The sequence below is a fragment of the Nerophis lumbriciformis genome, linkage group LG21, assembly GCF_033978685.3.
Source record: "Nerophis lumbriciformis linkage group LG21, RoL_Nlum_v2.1, whole genome shotgun sequence".
NCBI lineage: Eukaryota > Metazoa > Chordata > Actinopteri > Syngnathiformes > Syngnathidae > Nerophis > Nerophis lumbriciformis.
The window spans coordinates 13,345,670-13,363,799 of NC_084568.2; the positions used below are offsets into that span (position 1 = coordinate 13,345,670).

The following is an 18,130-nucleotide window of genomic DNA, read 5'->3' on the forward strand; positions in this document are numbered from 1 at the left end:
ACGCCACCCTTTGCCTTGAACGCAGGGTGATCGCGTCACAATTCACTTCCTTTTAGAGATTTTTTCCCTTCTCCGCAATACGTTGTTCCCAGGTCCCGCGCAGACAATAACCACCGCGAGCCGAGGTGAGTGATTGAACCGCTTAGCGTCTTTTTTAATCATTAAAGGGAGTGTTTTTAAGTATAATTTGTGTAGTGTGGTCAATTATTAGGTTGTGTGCTAGTCGTAAATGGTGCAGTGGCGGTGCGGTCTTCGACCACCCGAAAAAAAAAGGTGCTAGCAATGCTAGCTAACGTTAGCTGCAAAGATGAACTATGAACGTTTCGCGCTTTTATTTTGCTTTTTAAAAACTTCAAAACCACCATATTACTCATTGGGTGTAAGTGCGTTTTCTTAACAGTAATATAAATCCTCTTTTTGAAGACGGTAATGCTGTGCCCCTTTGTTTCTCATTCAAAAGTGGACGTCGAATAAAGAACACTATGTGATCGGACCATTTTTTGGTGCTATATCAAATTTGTTCGGTTTATATCATGTTTTTAAATACATATATAGTAAATAAAAGCAGCATATGAAACAATAGTATGAGGTCGCGTCGGCTGCCTTGAGTTAGCATATTTAGCATTTTTAGGACTCAAGTGTGCCTTTTTTAAATTTGCGTGGTGAATGTTGAGAGCGTTCAACTTTGCTGACCTAAATGGACTTAGTTTTACATTAACTCGTTGTTGAGCTTAAACAACTCGAAAAATGCCTAATGTTTTATTGGCGTTATTTTAGCGTTTTAAGTGAACAATCTAAATAACAGCGGCTGGTGATTATTTGCACCCCGTCTTCCGGTCACGTGACACAGAACCGAAACCTAACATCTTGAAACAAAATCGAAACTTTCCCTACCTCGAGTACATTTTGGGTGAAGTCGTTCCCTTTGATTGTTTGTTTCTCCTCAGCAAAAGCGTTTTTCCCCCCCAGTTCGATTGTCGAAAGTGCGGCGCTTTATCGCTCGTGTTTGTGTTCGATTGTCGAAAGTGCGGCGCTTTATCGCTTTTTGTGCTCGGTGGAACATGATGCTAACTCAACGCTGTTAAAGCAAAGAAAAAGCAGCTTTGCGTTAGCGATTAAAAAAAAAAAAAAAAAAAGTTCTATTGTCTGCGAGGATATTTATCTGTAATTTTTCACTCACCGACTTCAATCTGCACTCTTTTGAGCCGTTTAAATCTTCATCACAGCCTTCTTCAACATAAGGTGAGGTTCACAGTCTTCCTATTTAAAAAGAATGTGTAAAACAGATGGGTTTGAAGTTAAACTTTTTGGGGCGTTTTGATTGCAAGTAAACAAAAAATACAATATTGTAAATAGTTTACTGTGTACATAACAATTTCAGATGACTGTTTCTTTTATTAGAAAAGGGACATTTATGTCACACCAGGGTCAAAGGCCTTGTTTACACTGAAGGCCAGTTAAAACTGATTTTTTTCCACTATTATGTTAGATCCACTATGGACTGAACTTTCACAATATTATGCTAGACCAGGGGTCGGCAACCCAAAACGTTGAAAGAGCCATATTGGACCAAAAATACAAAAACAAATCTGTCACAAAAAATTAAAAGCCATATTACATACAGATAGTGTGTCATGAGATATCAATTGAATTAAGAGGACTTAAAGGAAACTAAATGACCTCAAATATACCCACAAATGAGGCATAATGATGCAATATGTACATATAGCTAGCCTAAATAGCATGTTAGCATCGATTAGCTTTCAGTGACCAAATATGTCTGATTAGCACTCCACACAAGTCAATAACATCAACAAAACTCACCTTTGTGCATTCATGCACAACGTTAAAAGTTTGGTGGACAAAATGAGACCGAAAAAGAAGTTGTATAAAACACGTCGGAGAAAGTTATACATGTAAACAAACTATGGTGAGTTAAGGACCGCCAAAATTAGTAGGACAAAACGTTGCTCGCCAAATACTCTAATCGGTGAAGTATGTTTAATATAAACAGTGTGCTTTATAACAATTAGGGAGGTTTGTGTCATGTTTGTCCTCCAACAGAAACCATATTAACACAAAAAATATATATTTTTCCTTTCATCTTTTTCCATTTTTCATACATTTTTGAAAAAGCTCCAGAGAGCCACTAGGGCGACCCCCATGCTAGACCCACTCGACGTCCATTGCACCGGTCTTGCCCTCTTCATTGTTAATCTTCTATGTGCGATAATTTGGTCACTACATCCTTGAAATTTCCACAAATGCGCCAGGACCAAGACCTACCCTTAATTCCCGACTGTAAGCTGTTACTTTTTTCCTCCGCTTTGAACTGTGCGGCTTTTAAAACGGTGCAACTATTTTAAGGAATTTTCTTTGCCAGCGGCCATAATGTTTTGTGTTGAACAGTTTTTATTAAACCTAAGCAGAGACATAAAAAAGGTGTGTTATCGTTTATGCTATGGTGCCATATTTTGAAGGAGTTCGGGTTGTAAATGTACTTCCTTTTTTAATGCCTTGAACTGGAAATAAAACCATCCACCGCGTTTCTTCATTCATCACGCCAAGCAATGTTTGTAAGTTTTACAATATAACTAAAACAGTTTATACTTACTAAACCATCCTATGTGTGATGTTTGTAGTAGTATTTTCATGCATATTTGTACGTGCTAGCGCCGTTAGCATTAACTAATATGCTAACACATTTATGATCGTTTGTGTAAGTATTATTAACTTACAATGGCATTTTTTGCTTTGTTTCAGTTTCACAAATTCGTCAGTAAGTTCACTAAAATGTCACAGTGGAGTTACTGAGTCTGTTTAGCTGATTGGAGAGCGAGCTTCCGTAGCTCGTGGGTCCGTGGCGATGACTTCTGTTTTGTTTGATAAGCCGTTTTACTGCCGTGTTTGGAAACAGTTAGGGTGTGAAAATAAACATTTACAAACTCTTTTTGTGTAAATAACTCAACATATACATATCTGCGGCTTATAGTCCGATGTGGCTAATAAAGGGAAAACTGTATTTTTAAATTTAGTGGATGGGGCTTATATACTGGTGCGCTCTATAGTCTGGAAAATACAGTACTGGAATTGAAGCTATGTTTACTTCTGTAAGTACTGCAGCACAGGTGACATCATGGCGTCCAAAAAAAATTCCGAATTGTACACTCTATCCTGCAGCGTGAACATAGCCAAATTTGCACGCAAACACGTTTCTCGTCACTTCAATGCTAATCACTAGTCAGCCAAACTATTTGTGTACTTGTGTGGGGAATTAAGTTATTTGTTTCATGTTTTTAGATTAAAATAAAAAGGGAACTGCCCATAACATTTCATAGTGGCACAAAAGTCGTTGTCTGATTCTTGGGAAAAGCAAGCTGCACCTGTCACCCACAAATCAAAACATGTGTTGTATTAATTTTGTGGTTTTGATAGTTTTGTACATTCGCATATCACAATAGCATTAGTTTACTTTAACATCTGCCTAATGAGGCTGCTAGCGTTTTTTTTACATCGGGGTCAAGACATGCTCCCATCTTTTTTTAATATGATAGGACTTCACGATACGTATCGCACCACAGTAGATTTTTTTTCCCATTACAGCACATCCCCTAAACGCTAAAATACAATCGACATGGATGAGCACAGCATCGAGCTGTAGAAACCCGGGACTTATTTATTATGATGTTTGTATCTTTTAATTGTTGAAACTAAATCCTGAAGAAAGACTGACTTGTTGATTTGGTAGCAGCTAAATTAGCATGTTGTGATACTGTGTACAGGCGATAATGTCTGCGCTGAGTTGATGGTTACAGGGTTGAAACAAAATGTGTCTGGTCTGCTGACAGCAATATACAAGGGCTGCAACTAACGACTATTTTGATTGTCGGCTTGTCATTGACTTTCTTAACGATTAATCCATTATGAAGTATACGCCCATTCAGTGGCTCTTAATTTAGCCATCAACTTTTAACTTCAGCTTGAGATATTTTTAGGCATGTGCTAACAACAAAGATAAACTTAATTCAGAAATATTTATTTATACTGTAACTGTGATGCACATTAGGCTGTTACAAAAATAACTATAAATCCTTGTCCATTTAAAAGCAAGGGCAGGCAAAGTGCTGATAAAAACGAACATGTAAACAAGTACAGTCAAAATAGCAGCAACTGACGTCTCGGCTATTATCGACATATTCGTGTGTCACAAATGTGTATAATTTTTCATGGGGAAATGGGGAGAGTGAGTGTACTGCGTCCTTTCAGATCGTAATGCTTAACCCTTGTGTAATGTTCATATTGTTGTTACTCAGCCAGCGTTTGTGGGTCTGATGGACCCGTTGCATTTTGTGGCTTTTAATGCCTCACAAAGAAACACTTTTATGTTAAAATACTGAACAGATGTTTACCATATCCCAATAAACATCTGAACAGATGTTTACCTTATCCCAATAAACATCTGTTCAGTATTTTAACATAAAAGTGTGCTTGTCAGTCCCTAAAGTTGCACCAAATTCCCTGCTAATTTGGCTTTAAGTCGTTTTTGTAAAGCAACATTAAACTGACTTATGGAGTCAAACCTTTGGGGTTTAGAACCAGCGCCACCACCTGGTGTATTTGTTAGGGAAAAAAGCACATGTATCATGTAAAAGTTGCTTGCGTTGACAACTGTTTTACCTTTTTGTGTGTTCAGAGGTTCAGGAGTGTAATAGAATATTTACAGTCATGACTGAACTTGTGCTGCATGTGAAGTTGTCCAAATGCCACTGGCATTGTGTTTTTTTTTTAAGCCTTTTCCTAGACCAGTGTCCTTTTTTGTCTGCAACGCCATCTCGTTTTACTGCGTCAAGTCACATCCATCAAAAAAAAATGTAAGGCTCAAAATAAAACGGAATAGTCACTATAAGATCCTAAATTATTCATCACTGTCCTTTTACCCTGGGATTCAGTTTCAGTGCGACTCGGACTGGAGACAGTATGTCACCTTGCAATATACGCGTTCAATGACACAACAATAATTCTAAAGAAAGTTTCCTTGGTGTTGAGTTTCATCTTTACCCCTATTGTCCTGATAAAAGTTTATAGACAACATGGTAGGAATTTGTGTTGGTAAAGGAACGCTCTATGAAGTCATATTGATGTTATATTCAGTTCATGAGACACTTGATCATTTCAGGTTACTTTTACATATTTTTTTAACAGTTGTGGCTAATGATCTACTGCTATATTTCTTTGTATTCCAGGTGCTCTGTCCTTGTCTGACCTGATATCAGGCTTTGCTGTTGGTGGGTCCAGGTTCAGAAAGAAGCTGCATAACCAGCTGTCCGAAACCCTTCTTTCTCAGCCCCTGCGCTATGAGCAGAGGTAGAGGAGGGTCTTACAAAAAACTATACCACTTGCATCCACCACTCCTCCAGCAAATAGAGTATTACGAACGGCCTGGCCCGTTCGCCGGCATTCCGAGAAGTGACCCTCATCCCCAGGAGTCATTTTCAAGTCACTACAGCGGACCTGTCCGTGCTGTAGCCTCCACTCTACCGTCGGCTCCTCTTATCCCCTCTGTTCTGCCCATACCAAGCCCCACAAAAAAGTTTCCTACTCCTGCTACCTTAACTTCACAACCTTCGGTGTATGATCCCCATCCAGTGTCCAGTTCTTTTCGCGACCTGCAGGTCCAGTTTCTGAGAGGACAGAGAGTTGAGGCGCCGCGATTCAAAGAGGATTTCTCCCACCAGCAGCTGTCGTCAGGTTACAGTAGACATCCAAAGACAAACAACGGGAGAGAATGTTATAGCCAGGACCCATCTCTTGCGTGGCTACCAAATGAAAGACACCCACCAACCCAACGCTTGACCCAAAACCTGTTGCAAACCACATACCTCAGCTCCAGCTGTCAATTGAGCATACAAGATAACAATTTTTGCAAAAGTTTTAGTAGCTTGTCACTCTACCACAACAGGACCAACGGCGAAGACTTCACGCCACGCTTCCATAAAAGTAACATCCTTTCCACTCCAGAAATCCAAGACCAGGTGTACCTGGCTTTGGCTGCTCTAAAACCAAGCGAGCGTATCTCTGCTAGGTTGCTGGGCAAAAAACTACGTCTTCCCAAAAAGATAGTCAACCAGGTTCTGTACACTTTAGAAAGTTCACAGAAAGCCTTCAAGCAAGGACTCTCCCCTCCAGAGTGGGCTTTATACAAAGAACCGGTCAGTGTTGAGGAACAGCAAAAGCCCCAACTACCTAAAGTTAAGCTAGAAATCAAAACAGAAACATTAGACGAGGGAGAACAGGTAGAAAAAGACAATTCTGACCTAGAAATAAGGTCTTTTTTCTCTTCTTCTGAGTCTTCTCTTTCGGAAGCATCTCACTCACCAGAAAAAATCCGGCCGCAAGAGAAACAGCACCCTAAAACCAACACATCCCCTGATCCATCCAAACCTTCCACCATGGCAGATCAGAAGGAGGCCATTCTGCAGCACCTCCTGAATTTAGGAGAGGTGACTTCGCTCGTCCTGGCCAAAAATATGGGTCTGAGGACTTCCAAACAGGTCAATTCCACCCTCTATGACCTGAATAAAAAAGGTGAGGTTGTGAAGAATAGCGAAGTCAATCCTCCCACCTGGGAGCTCTCCACCCACCGCAGAGAGAAGATGATGAGGAGCCTCAAAGCCACCAAGAGCAGTCAGGTGGACGAAGTTGCTTCTGAGGTGAAGGCGGAGGAGTCTCTCTTACTGCCTGAACCAATAATAGCAGACTCTGAGCCACTGCCAATTAACGAAAATTGGATACCAAAGCAGACTGAAAAGGTATGTACCAAATCACTTCATTTTGTTTACCTTTTGAATTGTCCGAATATATGTAGAATGAGTTCAACGGTTGTATTTCGAGCAACTGCATTATTGAAGTTGTTTTTCTACAATTTTAATTGTCAGAGTTTCCACAATAGTTTAGTGAACGTGTTTTGGTCAAAACACAATTTAGTATTGCTAAATATAGCTTTGATGCGTCCTGGGTTCGCTTGGAGTCTTTCTGTGTGGAGTTTGCATGTTCTACCCGTGACTGCGTGGGTTCCCTCCGGGTACTCTGGCTTCCTCGCACCTCCAAAGACATGCACCTGGGGATAGGTTGATTGGCAACACTAAATTGGCCCTAGTTTGTGAATGTTGTCTGTCTATCTGTGTTGGCCCTGCGATGAGGTGGCGACTTGTCCAGGGTGTATCCCGCCTTCCACCCGAATGCAGCTGAGATAGGCTCCAGCTCCCCCCGCCGTCCCGAGAGGGACAAGCAGTAGAAAATGGATGGATGGATAGCATTGATGCTAATGAGTTGGGATTATTCATCTCTGTCTCTGACAGACTGTCTGAAAAGGGATATTTTGCACGTTATCCACTTTTTACAAATAATCCTACACTATAACTCAATCTCTTTTGCACAATAGAGAACATTTTAAATGCTAAACCCATTTTTGTTGAGTGTTTTTTTTTTGTATTCGAATGCTCCCTAATTTTAATATCCCTTCTGGTTTGCGGTCACTTGTCCTGCCACCACTCTGTCCCCCTCTTTAAATGCAAATCAGGGGACAGAGACCAGCGAGGGACAGTGGGCATCTGATGATATACCAGAATTCCTGAATGCCATTCGCAAGCAGACAGACTCTAATAAAGCGTCAGATATGGCCAACCCTGTGGGAACTGTCGCTGTGTCTTTGGCTGCCCCGCCGGCACAGAACCTATGGGCAAAATTGCAAGAGGTTCAGCTGAAGAATCCCGTGAGTGGCCTGATGGAGTACGCACAATTTCTGGGCCACAGCTGTGAGTTCCTACTACTGGACCAGTCAGGACCCTCTCATGACCCAAGGTTTGTCTCTTAATTTGGTATGGTGAGGCTGCATTTGGTGGCAGATCATTTTATCTCAGAAGTCCTCAATAAAATTTATTTCTTCTGCTAGATTCCGCATGCAGGTGATGCTGAACGAGAGACTGTTTCCAGTAGCGGAAGCGTCCACAAAGAAGGTTGCGAAAAAAGACGCAGCTGCTGCCACCTTGTTGATTCTCTTTGGAGAAATGCAGGGAGGGACAAGTACTGGAAGTGAAGGAAGTACTGCAGGGATAGACCAGGATAAAATGGACATACTCCCCGAATCTAGTGTAAGTGTGCACTTAAATGTATAAAGAAGATGTAGTATGTTGTCTTCTTTTCAAAAAATGACATGAAATTGATCAAAAATACTTTTGTCCTCAACACCAGGCTCCCATTGAAGGCTCAGGGGATATTTTTGGGCCTGGGAGTGTGGAAGTGATGGGGATGGCCGAGGGATCCCGCCAGCCTCTGTCACGCTCTCTGCCTGGGGGGAAGAATCCGGTGTCGGTCCTGATGGAATACAGCCAACGTAGCGGCAACCCCATTGAATTCATCATCACTGGCCAAGTTGGCCCACCACATGACCCACGGTACGGACTGTATACCCTCTGTGTACTGTTGCGTTTTGGACCAGTTGTTCCTCCCAGGGAATTCAAGTCACAATCCGCTCCCAAGTTCTTTCCGACACTTAAAGCTGAGTTGAAAAACCACCAGAGACAGAATAGGTATTTTCTTGTATATTCTCAAAGCTTTGACCATATACATTTTAGATTGAGACCAGTCTAACCCTCGAACCTTCTATCCCGCACACCCAAAATGGTCTGTCTTCCCGATCCCACCACACTCTCTCTCGTCCCATCTCTGTAGCCAAAACAAAATCACAACGTCTCCCTAGCCATAATACATTCCAAAGAACTCAAGGTTATCACACATAGTATGCTTGCTGACAGAGCATCAAGAGAATAAATGGAAAAGACGAGCTGTTTTCAAATATGACTAATAAATGAAAGAAGTACAACTTAAATTCGGATATATGTAAATATCTGCCTCCGACAGTACTTATAGTTATATTTTAATTTTCCTGAGGGAACTCTCCTGAAGGAATCAATAAAGTACTATCTATCTATCTAGTCAATGCCTTTCCACAGTTAGCTGACAAGTACGCACTTGTCCAAACCATCGATTCATCTGTCTTGTTTGGACCGCCAACTCCCTCATCTTAGCAATAATCCTAATTGTATACTTGAAGACACTTTAAGGAGTAGTTTCACTTGATGAAGGAATACAGCAAGGATCCAGTGCAATCAAGGAAGCATCGTGTTTGACATCAGACACAAAACTCGAGCCTCCGGTCTCTCTTTTCAAACTCTTTACGTGTGTGTTGTCAGGTTCATGTACAAAGTCAAAGTTGGAGAGTCTTTGTTTGCTGAGGCCTCAGCTCCGAGCAAAAAGGCAGCGCGCCAGCTGGCAGCAGAGGAGGCCGTCAAAGAATTAATGGCTGACGGGAGGCTGCAGCTCAACAAGGTGAGGAGCTACAAAATGAGCATAAGATAGATGTTCTCAGTTAGGCTGTAACTAAACATTTTATTCCCTCCTTGTTCAAATAATGTTTTTATATCCTTTGCCATCTCCTGTCCAGCCCCAGTTGCCTCTTGGCTCCAACAGCGATAGCGATAACTGTGGGACGACTTGCCCTTCTTTGCCACCCCTGACGGCCGATGAGCTGCGAGCAGCCCATGAGGCGGGTGTTGGCGACCTCATCAACCACCTAAACAATAATGCAGTATCAGGCCTTTTGGAATACGCCCGGGCCAGAGGATTTGCCGCTGAGATCCGCCTGGTGGGGCAATCCGGGTCTGCACACGAGCCTAAGTATGTTTCAGCGGCCATGGAAGACGTCTTCTCTACAGTCTTCTGAAGTCTAAAATGCTGACATGGAAGTCCTGATTGCATTTCCTGCTCAGGTTCACATACCAGGCCAAACTCGGTGGACGCTGGTTCCCTCCGGTGTGTGCGTCCAACAAAAAGCAGGGCAAACAAGAAGCCGCCGACGCTGCTCTCCGCGTTCTGATTGGAGAGGCAGAGAGGGCTGCCCGGACAGGGGAGCTGATCCCTGCTGAGGTATGAACCCTTTTTTTCTGTTGACCTACATATTAGTCTTGCTGAATAACACAGGGGTTAATGCAACATATAGTACCACATAAAATACTGAATTGTCTTGCTTTAACTGAAGCTGCACCTCAAATAATTGCTGTGTGGATTGCTAATGGACAAATTCAGATAATGCCATTTGAGGGAACATCTCAAATGTTTACTACGATAACTTCATGTGTGCCAGTGACACCATAACCACAACACACAGACGCAGCATCTGTAAAGTTGGGATTTGCAGTGGAATTTAACGTTTATCATCTCATTCAAGCGGCTGAATATTTTTGAATTGACCCTCTTTCTCTCAGCACCTGTAGAAAAAAGAGCTAAAAACTGTTTAATGACAAAAAATGTAGTTTGTAATTTTATTCTGCATAAGGAGACAGTTGACAGATCACAGAGCAGTATGATACAAGTGTCCCGCAGGTGAGCGAGACCGATGCATAGTTGCTATAGTTAATTTATCAGGACATAAACACAGGTGCATAGACATGGGAAAGTGCATGAGAGATTTGTTTTGGAGGTTGAAGGCCCCCTAGCCGTGGCCATTTAATCATAATATAGCAGTTACTCCGCGCAAGCTGGTGAAGACACAATAGTGAATGCATTACCACAATTAGCAGAAGCACAAATGCACCAGTGACGTGCGGCGAGGTTCATTCCAGGTGTGGCACTGATGCCTTTTAGAGTTTTGTAAATTTATATGCTGTTATTGAACGTTCCCTATTAACATAACAAGCAACTTAAACTAATTCATTTTCAGTAAAATGTTACCAAGTACTTAGTCCCATCCCATTTTTTTACTTTTACAAAATAAATAAACATTTCTCTTCCCTTTTTATTTCGTTAGAAGTACTTGCACCTATTCTTCTCTAGGAAAATGTACTTTGTTTTAAAAGTATGGTCACCTTCTGTTTTGTCTGAAAGTCCAGTTGAGAGACATTTTTCATATTGGCAGCTATGTTAATTTATTTATTTAGCAGAGCATTAAAATATCTTTCTTGCATCATTGTTGCAAAAAAACTGGCTTTCTCTCTAAAAAGAGATGGTAGCTACAAGCACCTCCTAGCTCACATACACCTCCCTTACACAGCGTTAGTACTACAGCGCCTCTCCATATATTTTTCTGTAGTTCTAGTCTGTTTTGCAAAAATAATGTCACACTTACATTAAATACATTACACGGAATGTAGATTCTACAATGTAGAATGTCATGATGTAAAAATGTTTCTGCCAGCATTATATTGGTGACATGCTGACTAACAGAAAAAGCTACGCTGAGGGATCCAGATACTTCTTAGCTTGCTTGCACACTAAAGCAGAAAATAAATAGTTGCCTCTGCCTCATCTGGTTTCTACCTTGTAATTGGACTAGCCTAAGTCTAAGCGCAGCGCACAAAAACTGGTAAGTTCACTTGCGTACTAAACAGCTCGCCAAGCCTGGTGGCAGCCTCATATCAAGATTCTTCACTGTATTTGATCAGGAAATGTGCGTATTTGGTGGTTTTCACAATATGGTATTTTTAATCTACATTTTAAACAATTCCTTGTGCTCTGCAATACTTACAATGGTGTTTTTTGGTCAACCTTTTGTATTTATGTTCAAGCCGCTTTCTGTGTGTCTCCTCGGTGTGCTCCGTGTTGCGGGCGGTCTTATTTATGTGCCACCACTTCGACTGCGTCTCCATCTTGTCAAGAATATTGTAGTCTTTAACACTTCCATATGGAGTCTGACAGGATGAGTTAGAACTATACTACTACTTTGTATTAGAAATGGCGACAGCGGAGGATGCATGTGCATGCACAAGCCAGTCTGCCCTACAACAGGAGGATAGAGAAAAACAGGACATTTATTGACTACAACTTTGGGTTACTACTGAATTAAAAAAGACGGACTCGTGCGAAGCTCTTTGGATAAACCTCGACCATATGTGGAGATATTCGCTCTGCCCTCGAATTTGAACTTTTTAAGGTCAAGGCAAGCGTTGCCTTAAAGTAGGGCTCACATTTTAGGGCACCAAGGCAAGTTGGAAAGGCACCAAGGCAAAAATTATTTTCTTTCGAAGCAGGGGCTCCAAAGCATATTTTTTATTTATTTATTTATTTATTTATATATTTTTTTTTAAAGATGGCACCTGATGGCCATGAGACGTAACTGCACTTTTTGTCCATATCAATAAGAATAGTGTTCATGTATGAGATCTAGGGCTGCCAATTATGGCCAAAGTAATAATTAAGATTATTGTTATCAATATTGAAATCATGATTACTGATTGTTAGGTAAAGCAGTGTAAGGGTGTGAACATAATACCATCATGTAATTTGTAATGTCTAATAAAAAGGCTATAGGTAAACGTTATCCATATATCTAAAGACAAGATCTAGCGAGCTGCTTGACCATCGTTTAGTAGTAATAATAATAATAATAATTGTTACGTTCCCAGATGGCTCAGAGTCTAGGGATCGTAGGAGAACGCAACATAAAAGTGTATAAACCAAATGAGTTGTAAATTAAAGACACAGAAGCCAAGAATTGAAAACAAAAACTAGTGTTATTGAAAAGTAATCATAGGAGGGGGGTTACAACAAGACACACTAGCCTAGCTTGGGAATACAGGTGCTGTCAAAGAAATGAACAAAACATACCAAAAGACACCTCTGAAAAAGAAAGGTAAGCTTACTAACTAAAGCTATTTAATTAGCATAAACCAAAAACTTACCTACCTACTCTAGCCAAAGAGGGGGTCCAAAACATACAAGGGTGACAGCCACCACTAAGCCTGGTGTCTCTATACACAAACAAATCCTACGTGTGTAGTGTATAGAGGCCTCTGTCTAACCTTTCCCAAGACTAGGCTGCAGATACTTACAAAAGTTGAAAGGTAAAACAAAAAGGAAGACTCAAAAACAGGTGGCACAAGTTTAGCAAAGAGCTTAACAAAAATGATTACAAAACAAAATAGCGTCAAAGACAAGGTAGCTTCTCTCCAAGCTCCACACAGCATGTCAGAAAAAGAATCCACCTTGATCCAGTGGTGAGCAGGTGATTTTAAACAGGCTGGGAGGATAAATGGTGGTCCGGGATTGGCTGGCTGATTAACAGGTGAAACGAGGAGCAGCTGGGAACAGGAACCGGTTGATTGGCAGCAGAGGCAGTGAATGAGTGTGACCTGTACAAACAAATAGAAGAAGAAACACAAAACAAACAAACCACCACTACGTGGAACGTAACAATAATAGATTAGATTTATATAGCGCTTTTCTAGACACTCAAAGCGCTTCACAGAGAAGTGAGAACCCATCATTCATTTTTGTTTAAGTTAAACCGCGAAGAAGAAAAACAGATGTGACGTCATATGCAACCCTCGTTTAAAGAGAAATAATCAAAAAGCTGATATCTAGTAATGTATATTTACTGGTCGCTAGGTGTCAGTAACGTCACAGGGATGTGCTCTAACACTTATATACACAAATAGATCCAAGTTAATTGAAGGTACAAATAAATTAGTCTTGCATTTAAGTGAACAAAACATACCTCTAATTTGCGACTTTTTCCGCCTTTAAAAAAGGCTCTGACGCAGCACCAAAAGGGCATCAAACTTGACAAAATAGAGGAAGTAAAATTAAACCAGCAGGAGGATAATTATGTTTTTCAAGAGGAGATTTTGCACCTCCGGGGCGAGGTGGTGTGTCCAATTTCCGACGATCCAAATGATTTCAAAGACATGACGTCACACCGGTAAGCATCAACTGCTCTCAGGAGGTCTGAAGTGACAGCCGAAATTAATATTTATCTCCTATTCTTTAAAGACCATTTGTCCGCTATAATAATATTTTACTATTATTTAAAGAAGACCTGATGATGAACCCAATCTATCCTCCAAACACACCTGCTATACGCGGGGGGTGTCAGCTGGTATTAACTCACCTCCCTCCAATGGAGGAAGGAGTAAATATTAATATCAGAAGGTTTGACTGCAAGGTTGATATAGTGAATCCGACTCCTATATCCAATAAGTTACTCAATACATTCATAACAGTTTAATGGACAAATATTTGTTTTGTTATTATTGTTTGTGTTTTAATTTTTCATCATGACAGGTGAGGCTCAGCCTCTGCTTACTGCACATCCCTGATGTGCACATATTATAATGACAATAACTAATACTGATAAAATACTAAACTGACACCTCCGGAACCAGGCTGCCGCCCAGTGGTTGTGCAGTTGTCGAGTATGTATAAATTACACGATCAAAGGGAAAACCTACGAAAGCTATAAGAATAACAAAAAATAGACATGGTTTTTTTATAAGTTTTGTAAATAGCTGTGTAGCCAGAGGTGTTTGACCCTGTTCCCGTCACAATACTGCTTCCTCCTTGGGTGTGTAGTGAGCAGAGCAGCATGCCTGCGTGTGACGTTATGTAAATGCCTATCCATTTTGGAAATAATACAAATATAGAAATACATACGTTTTGCTCTGGAGTAGGGCTGGTGATATGGCTGGAAACTGTCACAATTTAAGTGTTTTATAAATGCCAATATTGATAATTATTTATATTTTTTATAACCTACTAAAAAAGGACCAAGAGCAAAATATATTAAATGTAAACATTTTTCTTCAAAAGTAACCTTCCTCCCAATTATAATATAATCGGCTATGAAGGCAGAAAGGAAAGGAAATGTCAACACAAGCATGGAAAACACTCAATGTTACATCATATTGAACATTCAACAATAACCTGTTGGGACGTTGTGGCGTAGTTGGTAGAGTGGCCGTGCCAGCAACCTGAGGGTTCCTGGTTCAATCCCCACCTTCTACCAACCTTGTCACGTCCGTTGTGTCCTTGAGCAAGACACTTCACCCTTGCTCCTGATGGGTCGTGGTTAGGGCCTTGCATGGCAGCGCCCGCCATCAGTGTGTGAATGTGTGTGTGAATGGATGAATGTGGAAATAGTGTCAAAGCGCTTTGAGTACTTTGAAGGTAGAAAAGCGCTATACAAGTATAACCCATTTATCATTTATCATTTATAACCTGTTAAAATGAAGGTTAAAAACTAAGGAATATTTAAGAAATGCTTAAAGTTTAACAAAATTGTGCAACGTGTGAAAATGTAAACATAGTAATAACTATTTTCTGCAGGTTTAGTGCTAGGAAGTTACAGCTGTGTTCTCAAAGTTGGTGTGTTTTTTTGTTTTTTTTCCCCCCACAATGTCTTTGCTCTCTGCAGCACTAATTTTTAGTTTTTCTTCTCACTCCATGCAAAGAATCAACTGCGAGACAACACGATGGCGCAACCAAATTTGATAGTTGATACTGATACATGACTGGCTGTTGGTGTGTCACTCTCGCGGATCAGTGATCACTTCCTGCGTTGCTTAGTTAGCGAGTGCCATGGTTCATACAACCAACCTTGCTTCGCCACTTGCTGTTTCTTCCGACAAAGAAAAAATATATATATCGACCATTATTTCAAACGCATTTTTTAATATTGATTACGTATCTATCGCGGCATAAACTGATTATTGTTTATCACCCAGCCCTACTCAGATGTCACAATGGGGTGAATGTTATCATCTTATTCATAATCTTACAATATTATTAATCTTATAAGAACCTTTTTTTTCTGGAAAACCAAATCTGAAAATGCATTTGCATGAATAAAGGTCTACTTTCTGGTAAAGACAATACATCCATTTAGTACATTTCTTCCAGCCATGTATGGAGTTTTTATGAAAGCAAATAGGGAAGATCAACCAATTACAGCGGATCCGGACGGTATTTACATCGCTTCATTTTTACCACATTTTGTTATGTTACAGCCTTATTCCAAAGTAAAATACATTAATTTCTGTCCTAAAAATTCTACACATTATACCCAATAATGAAAATGTGAAGTTTATTTTTTTTTAAACATTTTGCAAATTTGATAAAAAATAAAACAAGCACATGCGCATATTGTAAATATTCAGACCTTCTGCTCAATACTTTGTTGATGCAACCTTTGGCAGCAATTACAGCCTGAAGTATTTTTTGAATACGATGCCACAAGCTTGGCACACCTATTTTTGGGCAGTTTCACCCATTGCTCTTTGCAGCACCTCTCAAGCTCCATCAGGTTGGATGGGAAGCGTTGGTTTTCATCCAGGATGTCTCTGTACATTGCTTAGTCTAGTCATGGAGGTGTCTGAGCTACAGCATTCCTCTGTGGTAAGAGAAAATAACTTCTAGAAGGACCTAAAAGACTCTGACCATGAGAAACAAAATGATCTGGTCTGATGAGACAAAGATTGAACTCTGGTGTGAATGCCAGGCATCATGTTTGGAGGAAACCAGGCACCGCTCATCACCAGGCCTATACCATCCCTACAGTGAAGCATGGTGGGGGCAGCATCATGCTGTGGGGATGTTTTTCAGCAAGTACTGGGAGACTAGTCAGGATGAGGGAAAGATGAATGCAGCAATGCACAGACATCCTCGATTAAAAAAACGTTTCCCATCCAACCCGATGGAGCTTCAGCAGTTCTGCAAAGAGGAATGGGCAAAACTGCCCAAAGATGGGTGTGCCAAGCTTGTGGCATCGTGTTAAAAATACTTGAGGCTGTAATTACTGCCAAAGGTGCATCAACAACGAATAGAACGAAGGCCGTGAATACTTATGTACCGGTACATGTGATTTTTTTTATTTAAAAAAATAAATATTTTTTTTAAGTTTTAAAACATTCGCAAATGTTTTTGGAAAAAAAAGCTTTTTACATTGTCATTGTAAGGTATTGTGTCTACAATTTTGTGAACAAAAATTAATTTATTCCATTTTGGAATAAGGCTGTAACGTAACAAAATGTGGAAAAAGTGAAGCGCAGTTAATATTTCGCTTATGCACTGCACTGTAGGTAGGTTACTACTACATCCAAGATAAAATATTCTCTCCATTTTGTCTGTTTTTGTTTTTTCAAATATTTATACGAACTTCACAATAAACAACAAAGAAGTGATTAATTCATCAACAGAATTGCCCTGTGGCCCTAAAATGACAATGATACTATTGTAAACATCTTGTATGGACCGAACTATACAAACTAATCCTTTTTTACGCACCCTCTTTGCTTAGCTTCCTGTGAGTGGCAGTACCTTACACGACCAGATCGCCATGCTGAGCCACCAGCGCTTCAACGCCTTGACCGCACGCATCCAGCACAGCCTCCTGGGACGCAAGATCCTGGCCACCATCGTCATGAGGAGGGGAGAAGGCCTGGGGACTGTAGTCAGCTTGGGAACTGGTGTGTGTTTGATGGACATTTGACCTCTTGCACTGTCACAGCATATTGTGTGGCTGTCCTTCCATTTCATTCCTGAATTCCAGGTAACCGCTGTGTTAAGGGGGAGGAGCTGAGCCTAAAAGGGGACACTGTCAATGACGGCCACGCTGAAATCGTCTCCAGAAGAGGATTTATTAGGTAAAACTTGATCACTTTGGTTTATGTCCTATTTGTGATACTCACACCTTTTGTTCCTCTAAGGTTTCTGTACAGCGAGTTGATGAAGCACTGTGATGGCACAGAGAACAGTATATTTGAGGAAGCGGAGGACAACAAACTGCGGGTCAAATCGGACATCACCTTTCACCTCTACATTAGGTGGGAATGATGTTTCCCCTCTACTGCTTCCATCCTGTCTGATGCTTCAATGATCGGTGTGTCGCCTTGTCAAAATCTCAACTGTCTTTTCTTTTTCCCCCGTCTGAAGCACGGCGCCATGCGGGGATGGCGCTCTGTTTGACAAGTCGTGCAGCGAGACGGGGGATGAGGCGTCTGGTCATCAGCCTCTGTTTGAGAATGCCAAACAGGGCAAGCTGCGCACCAAGGTGGAGAACGGTAAGAATAAAAAAACACATGAGTATGTGATTTTAATGCACCTCCTGTAGGGCTGGGCGATACATCGAATATACTTGATATATCGAGGGTTTGTCTCTGTGCGATGTAGAAAATGACTATCGTGGGTATTCGAGTATACGTTCTCGTTAGCTGCGGGCATTAGACTACAGGCTTTTCTCACTCTTTCTTGTCCCTCCTTCTCACAGAGAGATAAAACAAGCGCACCTTGTTACATACGTCAC

General features: G+C 40.9%; 1 protein-coding gene across 2 annotated transcripts in view; it reads left to right on the forward strand.

Moving 5' to 3' along the window:
- Positions 1-18,130, forward strand: part of adar (adenosine deaminase RNA specific) — a 28,568-nt gene continuing 10,438 nt past the window's right edge. The window contains exons 1-12 of one of the 2 annotated variants that reach the window (XM_061982941.1): positions 1-125; positions 5,244-6,809; positions 7,580-7,860; positions 7,952-8,150; positions 8,251-8,453; positions 9,252-9,387; positions 9,503-9,735; positions 9,828-9,984; positions 17,126-17,294; positions 17,378-17,471; positions 17,535-17,651; positions 17,761-17,888. In XM_061982941.1, coding sequence (XP_061838925.1) covers positions 5,355-6,809; positions 7,580-7,860; positions 7,952-8,150; positions 8,251-8,453; positions 9,252-9,387; positions 9,503-9,735; positions 9,828-9,984; positions 17,126-17,294; positions 17,378-17,471; positions 17,535-17,651; positions 17,761-17,888 — 3,172 coding nt within the window. In that variant the 5' untranslated portion in view covers positions 1-125; positions 5,244-5,354. Of the gene's footprint in view, positions 126-639; positions 1,243-5,243; positions 6,810-7,579; positions 7,861-7,951; positions 8,151-8,250; positions 8,454-9,251; positions 9,388-9,502; positions 9,736-9,827; positions 9,985-17,125; positions 17,295-17,377; positions 17,472-17,534; positions 17,652-17,760; positions 17,889-18,130 lie in introns of those variants that run through there. The other variant, XM_061982940.2, reaches the window with a different exon arrangement.